The sequence below is a fragment of the Lepidochelys kempii genome, chromosome 13, assembly GCF_965140265.1.
Source record: "Lepidochelys kempii isolate rLepKem1 chromosome 13, rLepKem1.hap2, whole genome shotgun sequence".
Lineage (NCBI taxonomy): Eukaryota > Metazoa > Chordata > Testudines > Cheloniidae > Lepidochelys > Lepidochelys kempii.
Window position 1 is genome coordinate 26,053,837 of NC_133268.1, and position 17,790 is coordinate 26,071,626.

Here is a 17,790-nt window from a genome sequence, read left to right on the forward strand (position 1 = left end):
TGAGGGCCTCTCTGTTCTAGGCGCTGTACAAACACAGAACAAAGAGATGGCCCCTGCCCCAAAGGGCTAACAATCTACTTTCTACACCCATTAACGCTTGTCAGCTGGTGGTGGGGAGAAAGCATGCAGCACCCTTTTAAAGGCTCTTACCTGTGCTGACTTTGTCCCAGAAGCATTCTGCCTTTCTCAGCAACTGCAGAGGCGCAGAAATGGTGCATTTCTCCCTCTCCATCCCCACAAGTGGCCACAGTTCTACAATCTAGATCTAAGATTGTATAACTACAGTACGAATATTGTGGTCAGGATTTATAAATGTGGCCACATTATTTGACCGAGAATTCCACAGGACGACTGGATGCTATGAAAATAAGTATTTTCTTTGGCTGATTTAGTATTTACCACCATGTGAAGTATGTCTCTGTTTTCTAACATCTGAGTAGAACAGAGGGGCTGAGGTTTTTACCCTGTCTTTCAAGTTTTTTTAACAGATTACTTAAGTCCCTTCTTCTTGTTTCCGGACTAAATGATTGATCTCCTAGTTTTGGCAAAAGTACCAGAAAATGTAATCCAAAGAGCTTTCTTAACAAATATCCAGGAATATCTAACATCAGAGTTTTCCATTTGCTAGTTATAAGCCTCTAAATTAAGAAAATATATCTTACTTATTAATAAAGGGCAAACTACCCACCTTTATACATCGCTTCACAAAACACTGAGATCCAATCCTAAATCACCAGTGGTCTGTGGAAGGATGTAACAGTGCTTGGGTTTTGAGGAGATCTGAATAAAAATTGTGCTCTTTAGAATCATTTCCTTCAAACATGAAAGGGCTTGAGTACCTTGATTCAGCAAAGAAATAAAGGACATAATTTCCAAACCCCATACTGTCTCTGCAACCTAGAGATGACAGGAATTAAATGGATTACAGTGGCTGGCTAGCTGGCTGGCTGTGGCTTAGAGATCTCCTCTATGGAAGGTCTGCAGAATAAGGACACGATGCCACCTGTCGTCAAAGCAGCAGCCATACACAAAGCTCTTTCAGCCCAGGTTTATCCTACAGGCAGGTTGTTTATCAGCATCTGAAGGATAAACTAGAAAAGGTGGGATTTGGGTTTTTACCCTTGTAGATTCATTTTCTGCGTGAGGCCCCTCCACCAATTTTGGAATGAACTGTTTTTTTTCCCCCACTTCCTTGTTGAGATTTTGGTGCCCCTGGAAAGAATTTGCACTGCTTTTACCAATCTAACCCAACACTACCTGGACGGAGACTCAGATGGGTTTACAGACTGGGGGGGGGGGGGGGTATCCCACTCAGAAACTGTATTTACAAGTAAGACCAAAATGTTTCTGGATGTGTGAGAGAGAAACACAATGGGCTATGCCTAGCAGTACCCATACCAGCACCTGGACAGCAGACCATGGAACCTCTTGGACAATGGTTCCCAAGACTCTAAGCCCAAAGGCCACAGTTCCAGAGGCACTCACATACTGGTGAATGAAGGGCTGGATGGAGATCCATGGTTGCTGCCTGGCAGAGGTGAACCCTGAGATGGCCTTGTCCTGAGCTGAGGGAAGCTATGTCCTTACTGGAATGAGCTTTCATGCCCAGGGTGAAAAGGGAAACTCAGCCAAAGAGGTTTTGTTTGTCTGTGTGACCAGCCACTCATCTCTTGTTGACCTCAATACTTTTCCTCCTTTCTGGGACCTCTGAAGGGCACCTAGTCTGCAATGGTCTCTCAACCTGTGCAGAGAGCAGTTCAGTGCTCTTATCCCACCAGAGGTATATGCCCCAGAGTCTTGTTGGGTGCAATGGGGCCAGGAGGCAGACAGATGGCAGCTGGAAGTTGATTCCTCTGAGAATCTTGTTGAACATTAAGAATAGGGAGGGTATGTCTACACTACGAAATTAGGTCGAATTTATAGAAGTCAGTTTTGTAGAAAGCGTTTTTATAAAGTCAATTCTGTGTGTCCCCACACAAATGCTCTAAGTGCATTTAGTCGGCGGAGTGCGTCCACAGTACTGAGGCAACCGTCGACTTCCAGAGCATTGCACTGTGGGTAGCTATCCCACAATTCCCGCAGTCTCTGCCACTCATTTGAATTCTGGGTAGAAATCCCCATGCCTGATGGGGCAAAAACGTTGTCGTGGGTGGGTCTGGGTACATATCATCAGGCTCCCCCTTCCCTCCCTCCCTCCGTGAAAGCAATGGTAGACAATCGTTTCACACCTTTTTTCCTGGGTTACCCCTGCAGACGCCATACCACGGCAAGCATGGATCCCGCTCAGCTCACTGTCACCGTATGTCTCCTGGGTGCTGGCAGACGCGGTACTGCATTGCTACGCAGCAGCAGCTCATTGCCTTTTGGCAGCAGACAGTGCAGTATGACTGGTAGCCATCGCCGCTGTACTCCACGGTGCTCTTTTAGCCGATCTCGGTGAAGTCAGTCAGGGGCGCCTGGGCAGACATGGGAGTGACTCAGCCAGGTCATTTCCCTTTTAAGTTTCGTCTCATGGAGATTCAGTCCTGCTGGCAGTCGTACTGCACTGTCTTCTGCCGAGCATCCAGGAGATGATGATGGCTAGCAGTTGTACTGCACCGTCTGCTGCCAGCAAGATGTATAAAGATAGATGAAGTGGATCAAAACAAGAAATAGACCAGATTTGTTTTTTATTCATTTGTATTCATTTTCTCCTCCCTCTGTGAAATCAACGGCCTGCTAAACCCAGGGTTTTGAGTTCTATCCTTGGGGGGGGGGGGCATTCTGTTTCTCCTTGATGCAAAACCACTCCCTTTGTTGATTTTAATTCCCTGTAAGCCAACCCTGTAAGCAATGTTGTCAGTCGCCCCTCCCTTGATCAGAGCAACGGCAGACAATCGTTTTGCGCCTTTTTTCAGCGCAGATGCCATAGCACTGGGAATATGGAACCCGCTCAGATCACCGCGGCAATTATGAGCACTGCAAACACCGTACGCATTATTCAGAAGGATATGCAGAACCATAACCTGCAAGAAAAGGAAAACCAGGAGAGGAGGAGGCAACTGCAGCGCGGTGACGAGAGTGATGAGGACATGGACATAGACTTCTCACAAAGTACGGGCCCCTGCAATGTGCCCATCATGTTGTCAGTTGGGCAGGTTCATGGCCTGGAACACCGATTCTGGGCCCAGGAAACAAGCACAGACTGGTGGGACCGCATAGTGTTACAGGTCTGGGACGATTCCCAGTGGCTGCAAAACTTTCGCATGCATAAGGGCACTTTCATGGAACTTTGTGACTTACTTTCCCCTGCCCTGAAACGCAAGAATACCAAGATGAGAGCAGCCCTCACAGTTGAGAAGCGAGTGGCGATAGCCCTGTGGAAGCTTGCAATGCCAGACAGCTACCAGTCAGTCGGGAATCAATTTGGAGTGGGCAAATCTACTGTGGGGGCTGCTGTGATGCAAGTAGCCCACGCAATCAAAGATCTGCTGATATCAAGGGTAGTGACCCTGGGAAATGTGCAGGTCATAGTGGATGGCTTTGCTGCAATGGGATTCTCTAACTGTGGTGGGGCGATAGACGGAACCCATATCCCTATCTTGGCACCAGAGCACCAAGGCAGCGAGTTCATAAACCGAAAGGGGTACTTTTCAATGGTGCTGCAAGCACTGGTGGATCACAAGGGACATTTCACCAACATCAATGTGGGATGGCCAGGAAAGGTACAGGATGCTCACATCTTCAGGAACTCTGGTCTGTTTCAACAGCTGCAGCAAAGGACTTACTTTCCAGACCAGAAAATAACCATTGGGGATGTTGAAATGCCTATAGTTATCCTTGGGGACCCAGCCTACCCCTTAATGCCATGGCTCATAAAGCCATACACAAGCAGCCTGGACAGTAGTCAGGAGCTGTTCAACTATAGGCTGAGCAAGTGCAGAATGGTGGTAGAATGTGCATTTGGGCGTTTAAAAGTGCGCTGGTGCAGTTTACTGAGTCGTTTAGACCTCAGCGAAACCAATATTCCCATTATTACTGCTTGCTGTGCGCTCCACAATATCTGTGACAGTAAGGGGGAAACGTTTATGGCGGGTGGGAGGTTGAGGCAAATCGCCTGGCTGCTGATTATGCGCAGCCTTACACCGGGGCGGTTAGAAGAGTACAGGAGGGTGCGATGCACATCAGAGAAGCTTTGAGAACCAGTTTCAGGAATGGCCAGGCTATGGTGTGAAAGTTCTGTTTGTTTCTCCTTGACGGAAACCGCCCCCCCCACACTCCCAGGTTCACTCTACTTTCCTGTAAGCTAAGCGCCCTCCCCTCCCCGCTTCAATCACCGCTTGCAGAGGCAATAAAGTCATTGTTGCTTCACATTCATGCATTCTTTATTTATTCATCACACAAATAGGGGGATAACTGCCAAGGTAGCTCGGGAGGGGTGGGGGAGGAGGGAAGGACAAGGCCACACAGCACTTTAAAACTTATTGAATGCCAGCCTTCTGTTGCTTGGGCAATCCTCTGGGGTGGAGTGGCTGGGTGGCCAGAGGGGGCCCCCCCCACTGCATTCTTGGGTATCTGGGTAAGGAGGCTATGGAACTTGGGGAGGAGGGCGGTTGGATACACAGGGGCTGTAGCGGCGGTCTGTGGTCCTGCTGCCCTTCCTGCAGCTCAACGATATGCTGGAGTATATGAGTTTGATCCTCCAGAAGCCTGAGCATTGACTTCTGCCTTCTTTCAGCAAGCTGACGCCACCTACCATCTTCAGCCCGCCACCTCTCCTCGCAGTCATATTGTGTTTTCCTGCACTCTGAGATTGTCTGCCTCCACGTATTTTGCTGTGCTCTGTCAGTGTGGGAGGACAGCATGAGGTCAGAGAATATTTCATCATGAGTGCGGTTTTTTTGCCTTCTAATCTTCGCTAGCCTCTGGGAAGGAGAAACATATGCAGCTGGTGGAGGGAAAAAAAGGGAGAGTGGTAGTTAAAAAGACACATTTTATAGAACAATGGGTACACTTTCATGGTAAACCTTACTGTTAACATTACATAGCACATGTGCTTTCATTACAAGGTTGCATTTTGCCTCTTATTGAGGGTATGCCGGTTTGGTGTGAGAGATCACTCCCGCAGGGCCGGGCAACAGAATTCAGCTTGCAGGCAGCCATGGTAAGCCACAGTCTTTTGGCTTCTTTAACTTTCATAACATGTGGAAATGGTTTCAAACAGCAGCACCCTCATTTCTCATACGAAGTAGCTGTTGGGTTGGCCATTTAAAATGGGTTGGCATTTTAAAAGGAGGGGCTGCGGTTTCCGGGTTAACGTGCAGCAGAAACCCAACTAACCCCCTTCCCCACACCCAATTCTCTTGGATGATGGCTTCACCCCTCCCCCCACCATGTGGCTAACAGTGGGGAAGATTTCTGTTCAGCCACAGGCAAACAGCCCAGCAGGAACGGGCACCTCTGAATGTCTGCTTACTAAAACCACCCTATTTCAACCAGGTGGCCATGAATGATATCACTCTTCTGAGGGTAACACAGAGAGATAAAGAATGGATGTTTTTTGAATGCCAGCAAACACCGGGACCATACGCTGCAATGCTTTGTTCTGCAATTATTCCCGACTACGTGCTACTGGCCTGGCGTGGTAAAGTGTCCTACCGAGGAGGATGGAATAAGACTGCCCTCCCCAGAAACCTTTTGCAAAGGCTTTGGGAGTACATCCAGGAGAGCTTTATGGAGATGACCCTGGAGGATTTCCGCTTCATCCCCAGACACGTTAGCAGACTTTTCCAGTAGCTTTACTGGCCGCAAATGCCAGGGCAAATTAATCATTAAACACACTTGCTTTTAAACCATGTATAATATTTACAAAGGTACACTCACCAGAGGTCCCTTCTCCGCCTTCAGGGTCCGGGAGCCCGCCTTGGGTGGGTTTGGGGGGTACAGGCTCCAGGTCAGGGTGACAAACAGATCCTGGCTGTTGGGGAAACCGGTTTCTCCGCTTCCTTGCTGTGAGTTATCTTCCTCACCCTCAAAACCCGCTTCCGTGTTGCCTTGGACAGAGTCAAAGCACAGGGTTGGGGTAGTGGTAGCTGCACTCCCTAGAATGGCATGCAGCTCATCATAGAAGCGGCATGTCTGGGGCTCTGAATCGGAGCGGCCATTTGCCTCTCTGGTTTTTTGGTAGGCTTGCCTGAGCTCCTTAATTTTCACGCAGCACTGCTGCGGGTCCCTGTTATAGCCTCTGTCCTTCATGCCACTGGAGATTTTTTCAAATATTTTGGCATTTCGTCTTTTCAAACGGCATTCTGCCAGCACAGATTCGTCTCCCCATACAGTGATCAGATCCCGTATCTCCCGGTCGGACCATGCTGGAGCTCTTCAGCTATTCTGGGACTGCATGGTCACCTGTGCAGGTGAGCTCGCCACTCTGGCCAAACAGGAAATGAGATTCAAAAGTTCGCGGGCCTTTTCCTGTCTACCTGGCCAGCGCATCTGAGTTGAGAGCGCTGTCCAGAGCGGTCACAAGTGAGCACTCTGGGATAGCTCCCGGAGGCCAATACTGTTGAATTGCATCCAGAGTACCCCAAATTCGACCCAGCAAGGCCCATTTCAGCGCTAATCCCCTCGACGGCGTGGAGTAAAGAAATCGATTGTAAGAGCCCTTTAAGTCGAAAAAAAGGGCTTCATCGTGTGGACAGGTGCAGTGTTAAATTGAGGTAACGCTGCTAAATTTGACCTAGATTCATAGTGTAGACCAGGCCTTAGGGTTGCCAGGTGTCCAGTTTTTGACCAGAACATCTGGTCGAAAAGGGACCCTGGTGGCCGCTAACCGGCACATTCAAAGTCTGGTCAGAGGCACAGAGGGGCTAAGGCAGGCTCCTTGGATCCGCGCAGTACCCAGAAGCGGCGACATGTCCCTAGGTGTAGGAGCGGTCAGGGGGTTCCTGGTGCTGCCCCCGCCCTGAGAGCCAGCTCCACAGCTTGCCAGCTCCCATTGATCAGGAACCACAGCCAATGGGAGCTGCGGGGGCGCCGCCTGTGGGCCAAGGGCAGGGCGCAGAGCCTCCCTGACAGCCCCTGGGCCTAGGAGCCAGAGGACGTCGCCACTTCCAGGAGCCACCTCAGGTAAGTGCCACCTGGAGCCCGCCCCGCACCACAAACCCCCGCTCGCACTCCAACTCCCTCCTGGAGCCTGCACCCCAACTGCCTACCTGAGACCCCTCCCACACCCAAACTCCCTCCCAGAGCCCACACCCCCTCCTGCAACCCCTCCTGCACCCCAACCACCTGCCCCAGCCTGCAACCCCCTCCTGCATTTGGAACCCCCTCCTGCACTTTGAACCCCTCATCTCTGGCCCCACACCAGAGCCAGCACACCTGCCCCAGCCCTGAGCCCCCTCCTTCGCCCTAAATGTCTCATCCCCCTCCCTACCGCAGAGCCCTCACCCCCCCATCCCAATCTCCTGCTCCAGCCCAGAGCCCCCTCCTATACCCTGATCCTCTTATTTCTGGTCCTACCCCAGAGCTTGCATCCCCAGCCGGAGCGCTTGTCTCCTCCCGTTCCTCTGCCCCAGCCCCGTGAAAATGAGCAAGTGAGTGAAGGTAGGGGAAAGTGAGCGACAGAGGGATGGGGCAAGCAGGGGGAGGGACCTTGGAGACGGGACGGGGGCTCAGGGCAGGGGTTGGGGCAATGGTGTTTGGTTTTCTGCAAACAGAAAGTTGGCAACCCTACTGAGAGTGCTTCATCCAGAGAGGGGGAGCAGGGGTTGTGGCCATGGCAGAGGGGAGAGCCACCCACCAGGCTGCTGCAATGAGAAGCCAGGAAGAGGGCTAGAAGAGAGCAGAACCATGGGTAGACCCCTCCATGGATACGAAATGTGTATCTGCATCCGATCTGCAAGCACAGTCCACAGATAGATTTGCAGGGCTCTAACCAGGGGCACTCTCCCTGGAAGCCCCTTGAGGCTGAAGGGCTCCTCTCTGCCCTAAGTGTTGCAACCGCACTCAGCAGGGATTGGAAGCAGCTGGTCTGGGGACCCACCCACTAATTCGCATCCCTCCTAGGCTTGTCCCATTGCACTGCCCGTAGCTTGAGCGATGTCTCGGGAAGCGGAAGGCGACTGAGTAGCAGAGGATCTTGGGAGTTGTAGTCTTTTGTACGAGACTGACCCATAGGCGCCCCGCTCCTTAGCCCAAGCTGGGAACTACAACCCGCGCCGAGGTCGTTGTTCCCCCGCTAAGATGGCAGCTCCCTTGGTGCTGGGGATTGTGGTGGCCGTCACGGTCCGTGCCGTGCTGTATCGCTCCAGCCTGGCCGGGTTCATCTCCGAGCGGGTCGAGGTGGCGTCCCCTTTAAACGCCTGGAAGCGAGGTGAGACCTGCGGGGCAGCAGCCCCCCTCCTCCTCCCGGCCCCGGCGGAGCACCACCCCCCTCCTCCTCCCGGTCCCGAGGGAGCACCGCCCCGGCCCCCCCCGCCCCCCTCCTTCCCCCGGCCCCGGGGGAGCACCGCCCCGGCCCCCCCCCGCCCCCCTCCTTCCCCCGGCCCCGGGGGAGCACCACCCCCCTCCTCCTCCCGGTCCCGAGGGAGCACCGCCCCCCCCCGCACCTCCCCGCCCCCCTCCTTCCCCCGGCCCCGGGGGAGCACCGCCCCCCCCGCCCCCCTCCTTCCCCCGGCCCCGGGGGAGCACCGCCCCCCCCGCCCCCCTCCTTCCCCCGGCCCCGGGGGAGCACCGCCCCCCCCGCCCCCCTCCTTCCCCCGGCCCCGGGGGAGCACCGCCCCCCCCGCCCCCCTCCTTCCCCCGGCCCCGGGGGAGCACCGCCCCCCCCGCCCCCCTCCTTCCCCCGGCCCCGGGGGAGCACCGCCCCCCCCGCCCCCCTCCTTCCCCCGGCCCCGGGGGAGCACCGCCCCCCCCGCCCCCCTCCTTCCCCCGGCCCCGGGGGAGCACCGCCCCCCCCGCCCCCCTCCTTCCCCCGGCCCCGGGGGAGCACCGCCCCGGCCCCCCCCCGCCCCCTCCTTCCCCCGGCCCCGGGGGAGCACCGCCCCGGCCCCCCCCCGCCCCCCTCCTTCCCCCGGCCCCGGGGGAGCACCGCCCCGGCCCCCCCCCGCCCCCCTCCTTCCCCCGGCCCCGGGGGAGCACCGCCCCGGCCCCCCCCCGCCCCCCTCCTTCCCCCGGCCCCGGGGGAGCACCGCCCCGGCCCCCCCGCCCCCCTCCTTCCCCCGGCCCCGGCGGAGCACCGCCCCGGCCCCCCCCGCCCCCCTCCTTCCCCCGGCCCCGGCGGAGAACCGCCCCGGCCCCCCCCCCCTCCTTCCCCCGGCCCCGGCGGAGCACCGCCCCGGCCCCCCCCCCCTCCTCCTTCCCCCGGCCCCGGCGGAGCACCGCGCCCCCCCCGCCCCCTAGGGAGCACCGCGCCCCCCCGCACCCCTCCTCCCCCCCGGCCCCGGGGGAGCACCGCGCCCCCCCGCACCCCTCCTCCCCCCCGGCCCCGGGGGAGCACCGCGCCCCCCCAGCACCCGGCACCGCCCCGGGCTGGATGAATGGGCTGCGAGAGGCTGCCCCGGCCGGAGGCGAGCCCTGCAGGGCCGTGAGCCTCGCTGACAGGAGTGTCGGTTAACACGCGGTCCCGAGCGTGCAGCGCTTTGCAGACAAGCAGCGTGACAGGCCCCTGCCAGCAGGACTTCCTGGGCCGGGGGCGTTGGGGCTAAGCTGCGAGGGGCTAGAGCCCGGCAAGATGCGGCTCTCTCGAGCTGGAAACCGGCGCGTGTGTTTGTCGCTGGGTGCAAACCCTGGGCGTGAGAGTAGAGACGGGATCAAAGTACCCCCTGTAGGCAGGAGGCCGAGGCTCTTTGCAGAAGCCCTTGGACTGGGGCTGGCAGTCGCGGGGGTGGGGGGAGACAAGAAATCTCAGAGTAATTTCACTGTTTCTGGTTCTTCTTATAAAACCCGATTCAGTGGCCAAAAGAGGCTTGATGCCATCTCTTCTTTTCTGGTCTGGAACAGCTTGTGAGCCCCACCCCAGAATAGGCCCCTGTTTAGCGAGTTCTCCTGGAGGTGGGAGACCCTGTTCAAGTCTTTTCTCTCTCTTTGGCTACAGGGAGGGGAGGCAAATTGAACCTGGGTCTCCCACATCCCACTAGGCTTAAAGTGATAAGGTGGGCAGCACCACCACCTCCTGCTATTTTGTGTGGTGCATGATAGGTGCCTAACTCAGGGAAAGCCTATATTACAAAATTAAGTTGATTTAAGTTACATTGATATATGGTCACCGTGGGCTGACAGCCGGAGCCTGGGGTGATGTAAACAACACAGTGTCTACGCTGATGCTGCATCGACCTCACTACGTTGACCTAAGCACTATGCCTCTTGCGGAGGTGGAGTTATTAGTTTGGTGTAGTGGGTGACCCACATCAGTGGGAGCAACGTTGTAGCGTAGACGCTTACAGAGTTGTTGACCTAACTCTACAGCGTCGGCCATGGCTTGTTGTCGGAAGAAACGGCTTAGACACCTAAGCCGCCTGACTCCAGGAGAGAGGTTCCTAGTTGTGGATCACTAGCAGAAAGAGGTAGCTAACTCTGGCTGAGAGAGGAGAGTTTTAGTATATGCCCCTCTTCTTGTCCTCTTCCATTGGCTAGCCAAGGTGGGAAGCCACAAAGCTTGCTGGCTTTTATGGATTGCATTCTATAGGTGCCTGTCTCTTCCCATTCGGAGCCTAGGTGCCTAACTCAGGCTTTGTGGAGACCAATGCTATCCAAAGCTGGTTTAGCACTGGTGTGACTTCCACCAGTTCAGTGGTTTGACTTTCTTTAAAGCATCAGCAGCAATCATGTACAGCTTAATATTATTTTTCTTTAATTTTAAGAGTACAGTAAGTTTAGGCCTTAACAAGTTGTCTTAACTTCATATTTAATTTTAAATTGCTTTATTTTTCAAAGCAAAAATATATTTACTTTTATATAAAAAAGTCAGTTTTTTAATTACTAATTTTTTTTTTCATCCACCATGTCCTGAGCCCAGCATGGAGGTCATTGAGAGCACAGGAGAAACCGTCTCAATTCCAGTGCCCATGTTGCAGCATCCCTGAGCTGCAATTACAAGGAAGGTTGTGCTCAGCTCCATGCTGGAGCATGCTCAGTGCAGATGGAGTCTTTGAGAAATTTAACTGTGAAGCTCTAGCAAGTCCTTACTGAACATGTGTGATCTATGATCTTTCAAAGGCTTATAACTTGGCCAAACTTTCACTGGTTCAACAAAAGACACATCCCTGACACTAAGGCTCTGCTGCCAAATTTCAAGACCGTGCACTAAAGCATGGGGATAAGAACAGCCACACTGAGTCAAACCAGTGATCCATCTAGCCCAGTATCCTGTCTTCTAAAAGTGGCCAGTGCCAGGCGCTTTAGAGAGAATGAACAGAATAGGGCCATTTTGAGTGATTCCTTCCCCTCTCATCCAGTCCCAGCTTCTGCAAGTTGGAGGTGTAGGGACACCCGGAAAATGGAATTTCATCCTTGATTATCTTTGCTAATAGCCATTGATAAGAACACAGAGTTTCTCAAAGAAAAGGTCGCCAGAATTTTTTAATGTGGGCAAAACTACATATTTTTTTCAGAAGCCCCATTCTTGGAAACAGCTGAACCATTTTAGCTGAAATTTCCTTAAAACATTCAGCCTGAGGTATGCACCTATTAAGGAAAATTTCAGCCTGAATGCTTGAAGTTTGTCCGAATTGTAAGCAACTGGAAACGGTCTTATAATTGGAAGTGGTGGGCAGCCTTAAAAATAGGCAGTGCTACCAGCCCAACCTATAATAATTATTAATATAATATTTTTTTGTATTGTGTGCATCTGGTTCAGGACTGTAAAAGTGACTTTCAAGGCTGTCCCATGTCTCTCTAGCCAAACACAGTAGTTCCATTCAAAATGTAGTTTCCCTTCAAGATGTGCAACTTACTAATGGCTTGATGCCTGCTTAGGGAATGGAAGCTTTTATCAGCATGGACTAGGTATTAGTTTTGTGGGTGTGGCTGTTATTTCAGAAATGTAATGTGAGAAAATCAGAGACAGTAGCATGCCTTATCAATCAGACACATGAGAATTCTGTGTACAGTTAATTGAAAAACATTCCAACTGTAATATTTTTAACTGCCTGAAACAAATCATTACATCATAGCAGGTGGTGTCAGTTTTGACAAATTTGCATGGTAGAAATAAACCAGAAAACACCTAATTCTAGTTGCTCTGTCAGTTTTGTATGATTTTGTGTGATCTGTTCAGACAGAGATTCATTTTGAAATTCTTATGATCACAGATATTTTAAAAGCTATAATTCTGCCATTTGTGAGATTTGCTATATCTCCAGTCCACAGAATCCTAACGTGGATATCTTGTGTGTTTCAGTTGTTGAAGGGCTAGCTTTGCTGGATTTGGGTGTCTCACCCTATTCTGGAGATGTCTTCCATGAAGTAAGTGAACGTGTTTCATTTTTCTAGGATAATAATTCATATTATTTTATCTTATATACATACACAGTGCCTTTAAATGTCCAGCTATGTGTGTGTGTGTACTACTGTGTGAATTTCAAAAAATAAATAACTTGATTTATAAACTTCAGAATCATGTAGTTGTCTGTGTAACAAATATATGCATTGAGTAGCCCTGCTACAAAGTACCGTTCATGACAGCACAGCTGGCTGCTGCAAAATTGATTGACATTGTAACTGGTGATTATTACTGCATATGCAAAATTAAGACCAGGGGACTTCATTAGCTGCAAATATTCTGTTCACATGCAAATTTTCCTAGTAGAAAAGAGATCATAGAAATGCAGATATCGGTGTTATTGGCAGTCTGAACAGAATTGTTTTGGACAGAATTATTTTCATTTTCTAAACGTAATGCACTAGTGTATCAAGATAAGAAACAAACATCAGGTTATGACTCAATTCACAGGCGTCATCAACATATCGGTGTTGGGTTATCCGTGATCATGCATGTGCTGTGTGTCATCCAGGCTAGCACTAGTAACACTGGTACGGTTATTGGGTGGTGTGCTCCTGCATGTCCCTCCTATATTTTGCAGTAATATCAATGCCACCTTTGACATCCTGGTGCTCTTCCTGCTCCTCCATGTGAGGGCCTTTATCCTTCAAGCACTTATGCATCTGAGAAAATTTGTTCACATGGGTAGTTGTATGTGGACATTGCAGCTGGGAGGTATGATTCCTAGCATGGGCAGACAGACTCACGCTAGCTCAGCTCGAGCTAACATGCTAAACATAGCATTGTAGATGTTGTGGCATGGGCAGCAGCTTGAGCTAGCTGCTTGAACTTGGACCAGTGGATTGGGTGGGCTTGGATGCGGGCAGCTAGTCTGAGCTGCTACCTACGCAACAACATCCACGCTGCTATTTTTAGCATGCTAGCTCAGGGTGAGCTAGCGCAAGTCTGTCTACCCATGCTGGGAATCACAGATCCCAGCTGCAGTGTATATACGCCAGCAAAGCTCATATGCATAAAAGTGTAAATGCTTGCAAGATCAAGGCTATGGTCAGCTGGAGGAGAAGGGTTCAGAAATAAACCTGTGGTGCCAGCATCAGTGTAGTGACACCCTATAAACTGATTAATTCATTGCCTTCTTGGGGCAAACATTTTCTTTCCTTTTTAATGGCCTGATTTTGTGAATGCTACTGAGTATAGCTCTTAATGTTGTGAATAGTCTCAGTGAAGTAATTCATACTTCTCATGGTACTAAGAGTTTGCAGGCTTGGGGCCTGAGTTTGTAGGGGATTGATAAAATTTGACTGTGTCTTTCTCTTTCACTCTCTCTTAGACCCCGTTAATAATATACTTGTTTCATTTCCTGATTGAATATTCTGAATTGGTGTTCATGGTAAGTGTTGCTTCAATCTTATTTTAAAAAACAAAATAACCTGTTCCAGGAGGAATGCCCTTCTTTTTAAAAGCAAAAATATATTTAATTTTTTAAAATTATTGATTTTTATCCACCAAATCCTAGCCCAGCTGAGGGATCATTGAGATCAGTGAAGTGTTGAGAGTGCGCAGTTCCCAAAGCTTCCACCATTCACGTCAGTGAGAATTAAGGGCAATCAGCAGCTATGTGGATTAGGCCCCTAATGAGCCCAAGAGCTATTTAGAAAGAAAGACATGTCTATACATAAGCATGCTCAGTTTGCACCTCCCTCTCCCTCCAAATACTAATCTTCATTAGAACTTCCTGCCTGGATAAATGTCATCAAGGGGAAAAACAGGGACTTGACACAAACCCCTAACGCTGACCTGAAAAGGTAGGGGAGGGAGAGTTTTGTGCCCTATAGCAGTGGTTTTCAACATTTTTTTCATTTGCAGATCCCTAAAAAAATTTCAAATGGAGGTTTGGATCCCTTTGGAAATTTTAGATATGGTCTGCAGACTCCCAGGCTGAAAACCACTGTCCTAAATAAATAGGGTACAAACTCTGGTTTTCCACTGCAAGTGACTTTTAGTGAAGTATGTAGAGATTATATTTTCAAATTGTGAGCTTCTTATAGAAATCAATGGCAATGCTCTGGGGAGTTTAGTGGGAGTAGGAGCAGGTTCTGTCTGAGCACATTAGAGTTAAAAACACTCATGTGTAACGGTAAATTATTTTGTCTATTCCATAATACAAATAAACAAAAATCACCCAGCTAATTGCATCTATTCTCTGCAGCTCTGATGACAAAGGCAATCTAACACCTCTCACAAGGGCTAAAAATTGATTATAACACATGTATGGCAACCATTTCAAATTATTTGCTATGAGCCCTAGACAATTGATACTGTTATCTGGTGAGCAGTGGGTCAATTCAGGAGGCTGCTCTTCTGGTTCATTGGTGAATGTGTTCTTAGCCATATGTGCAGTGTCTAACATGCTGTCTCTGCTGTGGCTAGATCAGTGGTTCTGTAACTCTCTTATCTTTTGGGCCACTTGATGAGAGACCTCCTATTTTGTGAACAATTTCTCCTCTTCCGGAGGAAGCACTTCTTGCTTCTCAAAATATTCACTTCTCTGTACCCACCAGGAAGGGCTTAAAGAAACACTGCTACTTCATTGGCCATAGCTTAAGACCCACAGGGCTAGAATCTGCAGAGATGTTTCCATCTCACACCCTGAACTATTACCAATAGTAACTATGGTGAATGTTCAATTCAGAGTATTGGTGCAATATGGCATGTGGTGGTTGCATTTGCTACTGTTTTCCTTGTTTGAGTGACCAGTCAGTCTTTGCTTGCTTTCCTTTCTTTAGATAACTGATGTGCTAACTGCTGTTGCCCTCTACTTGGCCGTCCAGGACTTCAACAAAGTTGTGGTAAGCAGACTTGCAGAATCTGCCGATCTTTGTTCTCTCGACCAGTGCAAGTGTATTTCATTAAATGAAAATGTGAAGCAAGTCCAGGTCTACTCAGACAATGCGCTTATCAATATCTACTGATTAGCAATAGCTACGAAATCAGCAAAAAGGTCAGCAAACATGGATGCAGAATGTGGATGAGTCACCATTGACCCTGTTAACTTCTGCTGTTACATGTGTTTCACGGGGGTGGCTTCTAAGCATGATGTAGGTATTGTGGTGTTACTCAAGTTAACGTAATGGCTGTGCACTCATAGTTTTAATGACTATCTCTCACATGCATACCTCCTTTCATCTGAAAGGATCTTCAAGCATTTGAGAAACTGATATTGAAAGTATACCTTGGGATCAGGTCAACCATAAGTGAAATGCAGCCTCTTCTGGGGTGAAACATGGTAGCTGGTTGACCGTACACAGTGATGGTATGACAGGAATTTAAGTTTAAGTTTAAGACAGGAATTGAGGACTCCTTTTCAGTTGTAGTGAGAATTTTAGGTGTGCAAAACTAATTACTGCTGTAGGGATTTGGCAGGACAGTGGAGCTCTCAGTCTTAGGCCTGTTCCCACTACAGCTTTTAACCAGTTACTCACATGGTTGGCTTTGTCTCCACACGCAGCATGGTTAATTTACAGACCAAAAAGTACCTAACAGTAACTATAAGATTTATTAGCTGTAAAGAAGGTTGTAGTTTGAGTTCACATAATCCAGAATGGTGGAGGACCGATAATTCTGCTGCACTGGGCAAGAAATCTGACACCGGAGTGATTTAATCCCTATCGTTCCCTTCAAAATATTAATATATGGAATTTGAAGCTAGTGGCTCTCCCTGAGGAAGGAGTGCTTTCTTTCATAAATAATTTAATTGAGGCAATCTTTGCAAATAGGAGACTCTGTGTCTGTAACGGCAGTACAGTGTTCCCTAGTATCATGCTGGGACATTGATTCATTACCAATTTAAAGGAAGGGTATTACCATTTTCTGCGGCACCTATGTGTTCATTGGAGGTCTCTCATCTAAGCAGGGACCTGGCCTAACCTTGCTTAGCTTGGGAGAGCTGAAGAAATAATAGCACAAGGTGATATGGTTCCTGGTGTCTAAAAATCCTTACCAGTACAGCAGTTCTTCAGACTCTCTGTGGGAAGTTTCAGTAGATTTACAGATCACCTTCTTCACTTCTCTGGAGAACATATATTTTTAGTGGGGGAGATATGAAATATATTTTGGGTGCCCAGAGGAGATCTCTGACAGATGCTCTGAAGCAACGGGCATACACAGAGATGCACAATCCTGAGTGTAGCGTAGTGAATGGCTTTGTTTGTGTAGAACTTAGATGTTACATTGGGGGGTTTGTAAAGTTCACCATTCTTTGGTGACAATGCAGGCTTTAGAGAGTGCACGAAAGCTGCCATGTTGCATTTGAAAACACACTGTGCATTCAAAATGTACATCGAAATGACTCTTAATAACTGATTCAATAACTCCCTCGTTGCACACGCAAATCGAGCAAATATCACTATTACCGTTACTTAGGGCAACAAAATAAACTAAACTGGAAGCTATTTTGGAACTATGAGCTGAAAAAGCATTAGGAAATTGTCCAGGAAGTGCAAACACTTTGTTTTTATTCGAGCTCCTATATCTCCCCAGTACCTCTTCTGATTTCCCTGACTTGACAGAAAAATCCAAGTCTGGCATTCAATCATGTCTCTGCAATTTCAAGCAGAATGGTTTGGGTCAGGCAAAGTCAGTAGGGAGGGGAGTCAAAATTGGGCTTGTTAAGCATACCTTTGTCCTAAGTATCAGGTGACTAGCATCTCTATATAGACATCATGGTGATGGACATGGTTGAAGACCCTAGATAGATACAGTGTATTTCCATGTCTGACAGCTTTCGGTCTCTCTCTCTTGTTCAGTTTAAAAAACAGAAACTTCTAATAGAACTGGATCGGTATGCATCAGATGTGGCTGAACTCATCCGGACCCCGATGGAAATGCACTACATCCCCCTCAAGGTAGCACTGTTGTAAGTATTGCTTCTTGTAAGCAGATGCAAGAAACTTAGATTCCAAATCATCCCATGTTTTAATTTTTCTGTGTAGGGGTTTCAGCATTTTAGTTAAGTATTCTCTTTAGTTGCTTTCTCTTTCTAGGTACACAGAAAAAATGTGCCAAGCACTGTGTCTCCATAGTCGAGCAACAGACCGCTAATGCTTCTCCAAATTTGTTTCACATAGTAAAATACATTTTTTTTCAACCCCTTTCTTTTGGGGTTGACAATGTACAGTCTCTAATATGGAGAGATTGTAGTGTCTCTGTTGTTTAGGTTTGTGTTAAAAGCCCAATTTTTCCCATCTTCTAACTTCTTCAAAACTAAACCAGTGCATCCAAAATGTCTGTTGTGTTCCCCTTCCAGAAGA

At 49.5% G+C, this 17,790-nt stretch overlaps 1 protein-coding gene and 1 long non-coding RNA gene across 6 annotated transcripts in view; one reads left to right on the forward strand and one right to left on the reverse strand.

Annotated features, from left to right (window-relative positions):
* Positions 1–4,346: 4,346 nt before the first annotated feature.
* Positions 4,347–8,035, reverse strand: LOC140896943 (uncharacterized). Of its 2 annotated transcripts, XR_012154648.1 has the most exons (3): positions 7,781–8,035; positions 5,863–6,032; positions 4,347–4,927 (listed from the first exon to the last, which is right to left on the reverse strand). It is a non-coding gene; the product is annotated as an uncharacterized lncRNA (long non-coding RNA). The 2 variants fall into 2 exon arrangements; XR_012154647.1 differs by lacking the exon at positions 7,781–8,035 and having other exon boundaries at positions 5,863–7,081.
* An 88-nt stretch (positions 8,036–8,123) lies between these two features.
* Positions 8,124–17,790, forward strand: part of PIGU (phosphatidylinositol glycan anchor biosynthesis class U) — a 41,591-nt gene continuing 31,924 nt past the window's right edge. The window contains exons 1-5 of one of the 4 annotated variants that reach the window (XM_073309870.1): positions 8,124–8,353; positions 12,380–12,444; positions 13,812–13,871; positions 15,268–15,330; positions 17,287–17,396. In XM_073309870.1, the coding sequence (XP_073165971.1) occupies positions 8,224–8,353; positions 12,380–12,444; positions 13,812–13,871; positions 15,268–15,330; positions 17,287–17,396 (428 nt within the window). In that variant the 5' untranslated portion in view covers positions 8,124–8,223. Of the gene's footprint in view, positions 8,354–9,489; positions 10,545–10,577; positions 11,986–12,379; positions 12,445–13,811; positions 13,872–15,267; positions 15,331–17,286; positions 17,397–17,790 lie in introns of those variants that run through there. The other 3 variants (XM_073309869.1, XM_073309871.1, XM_073309872.1) reach the window with 3 other exon arrangements.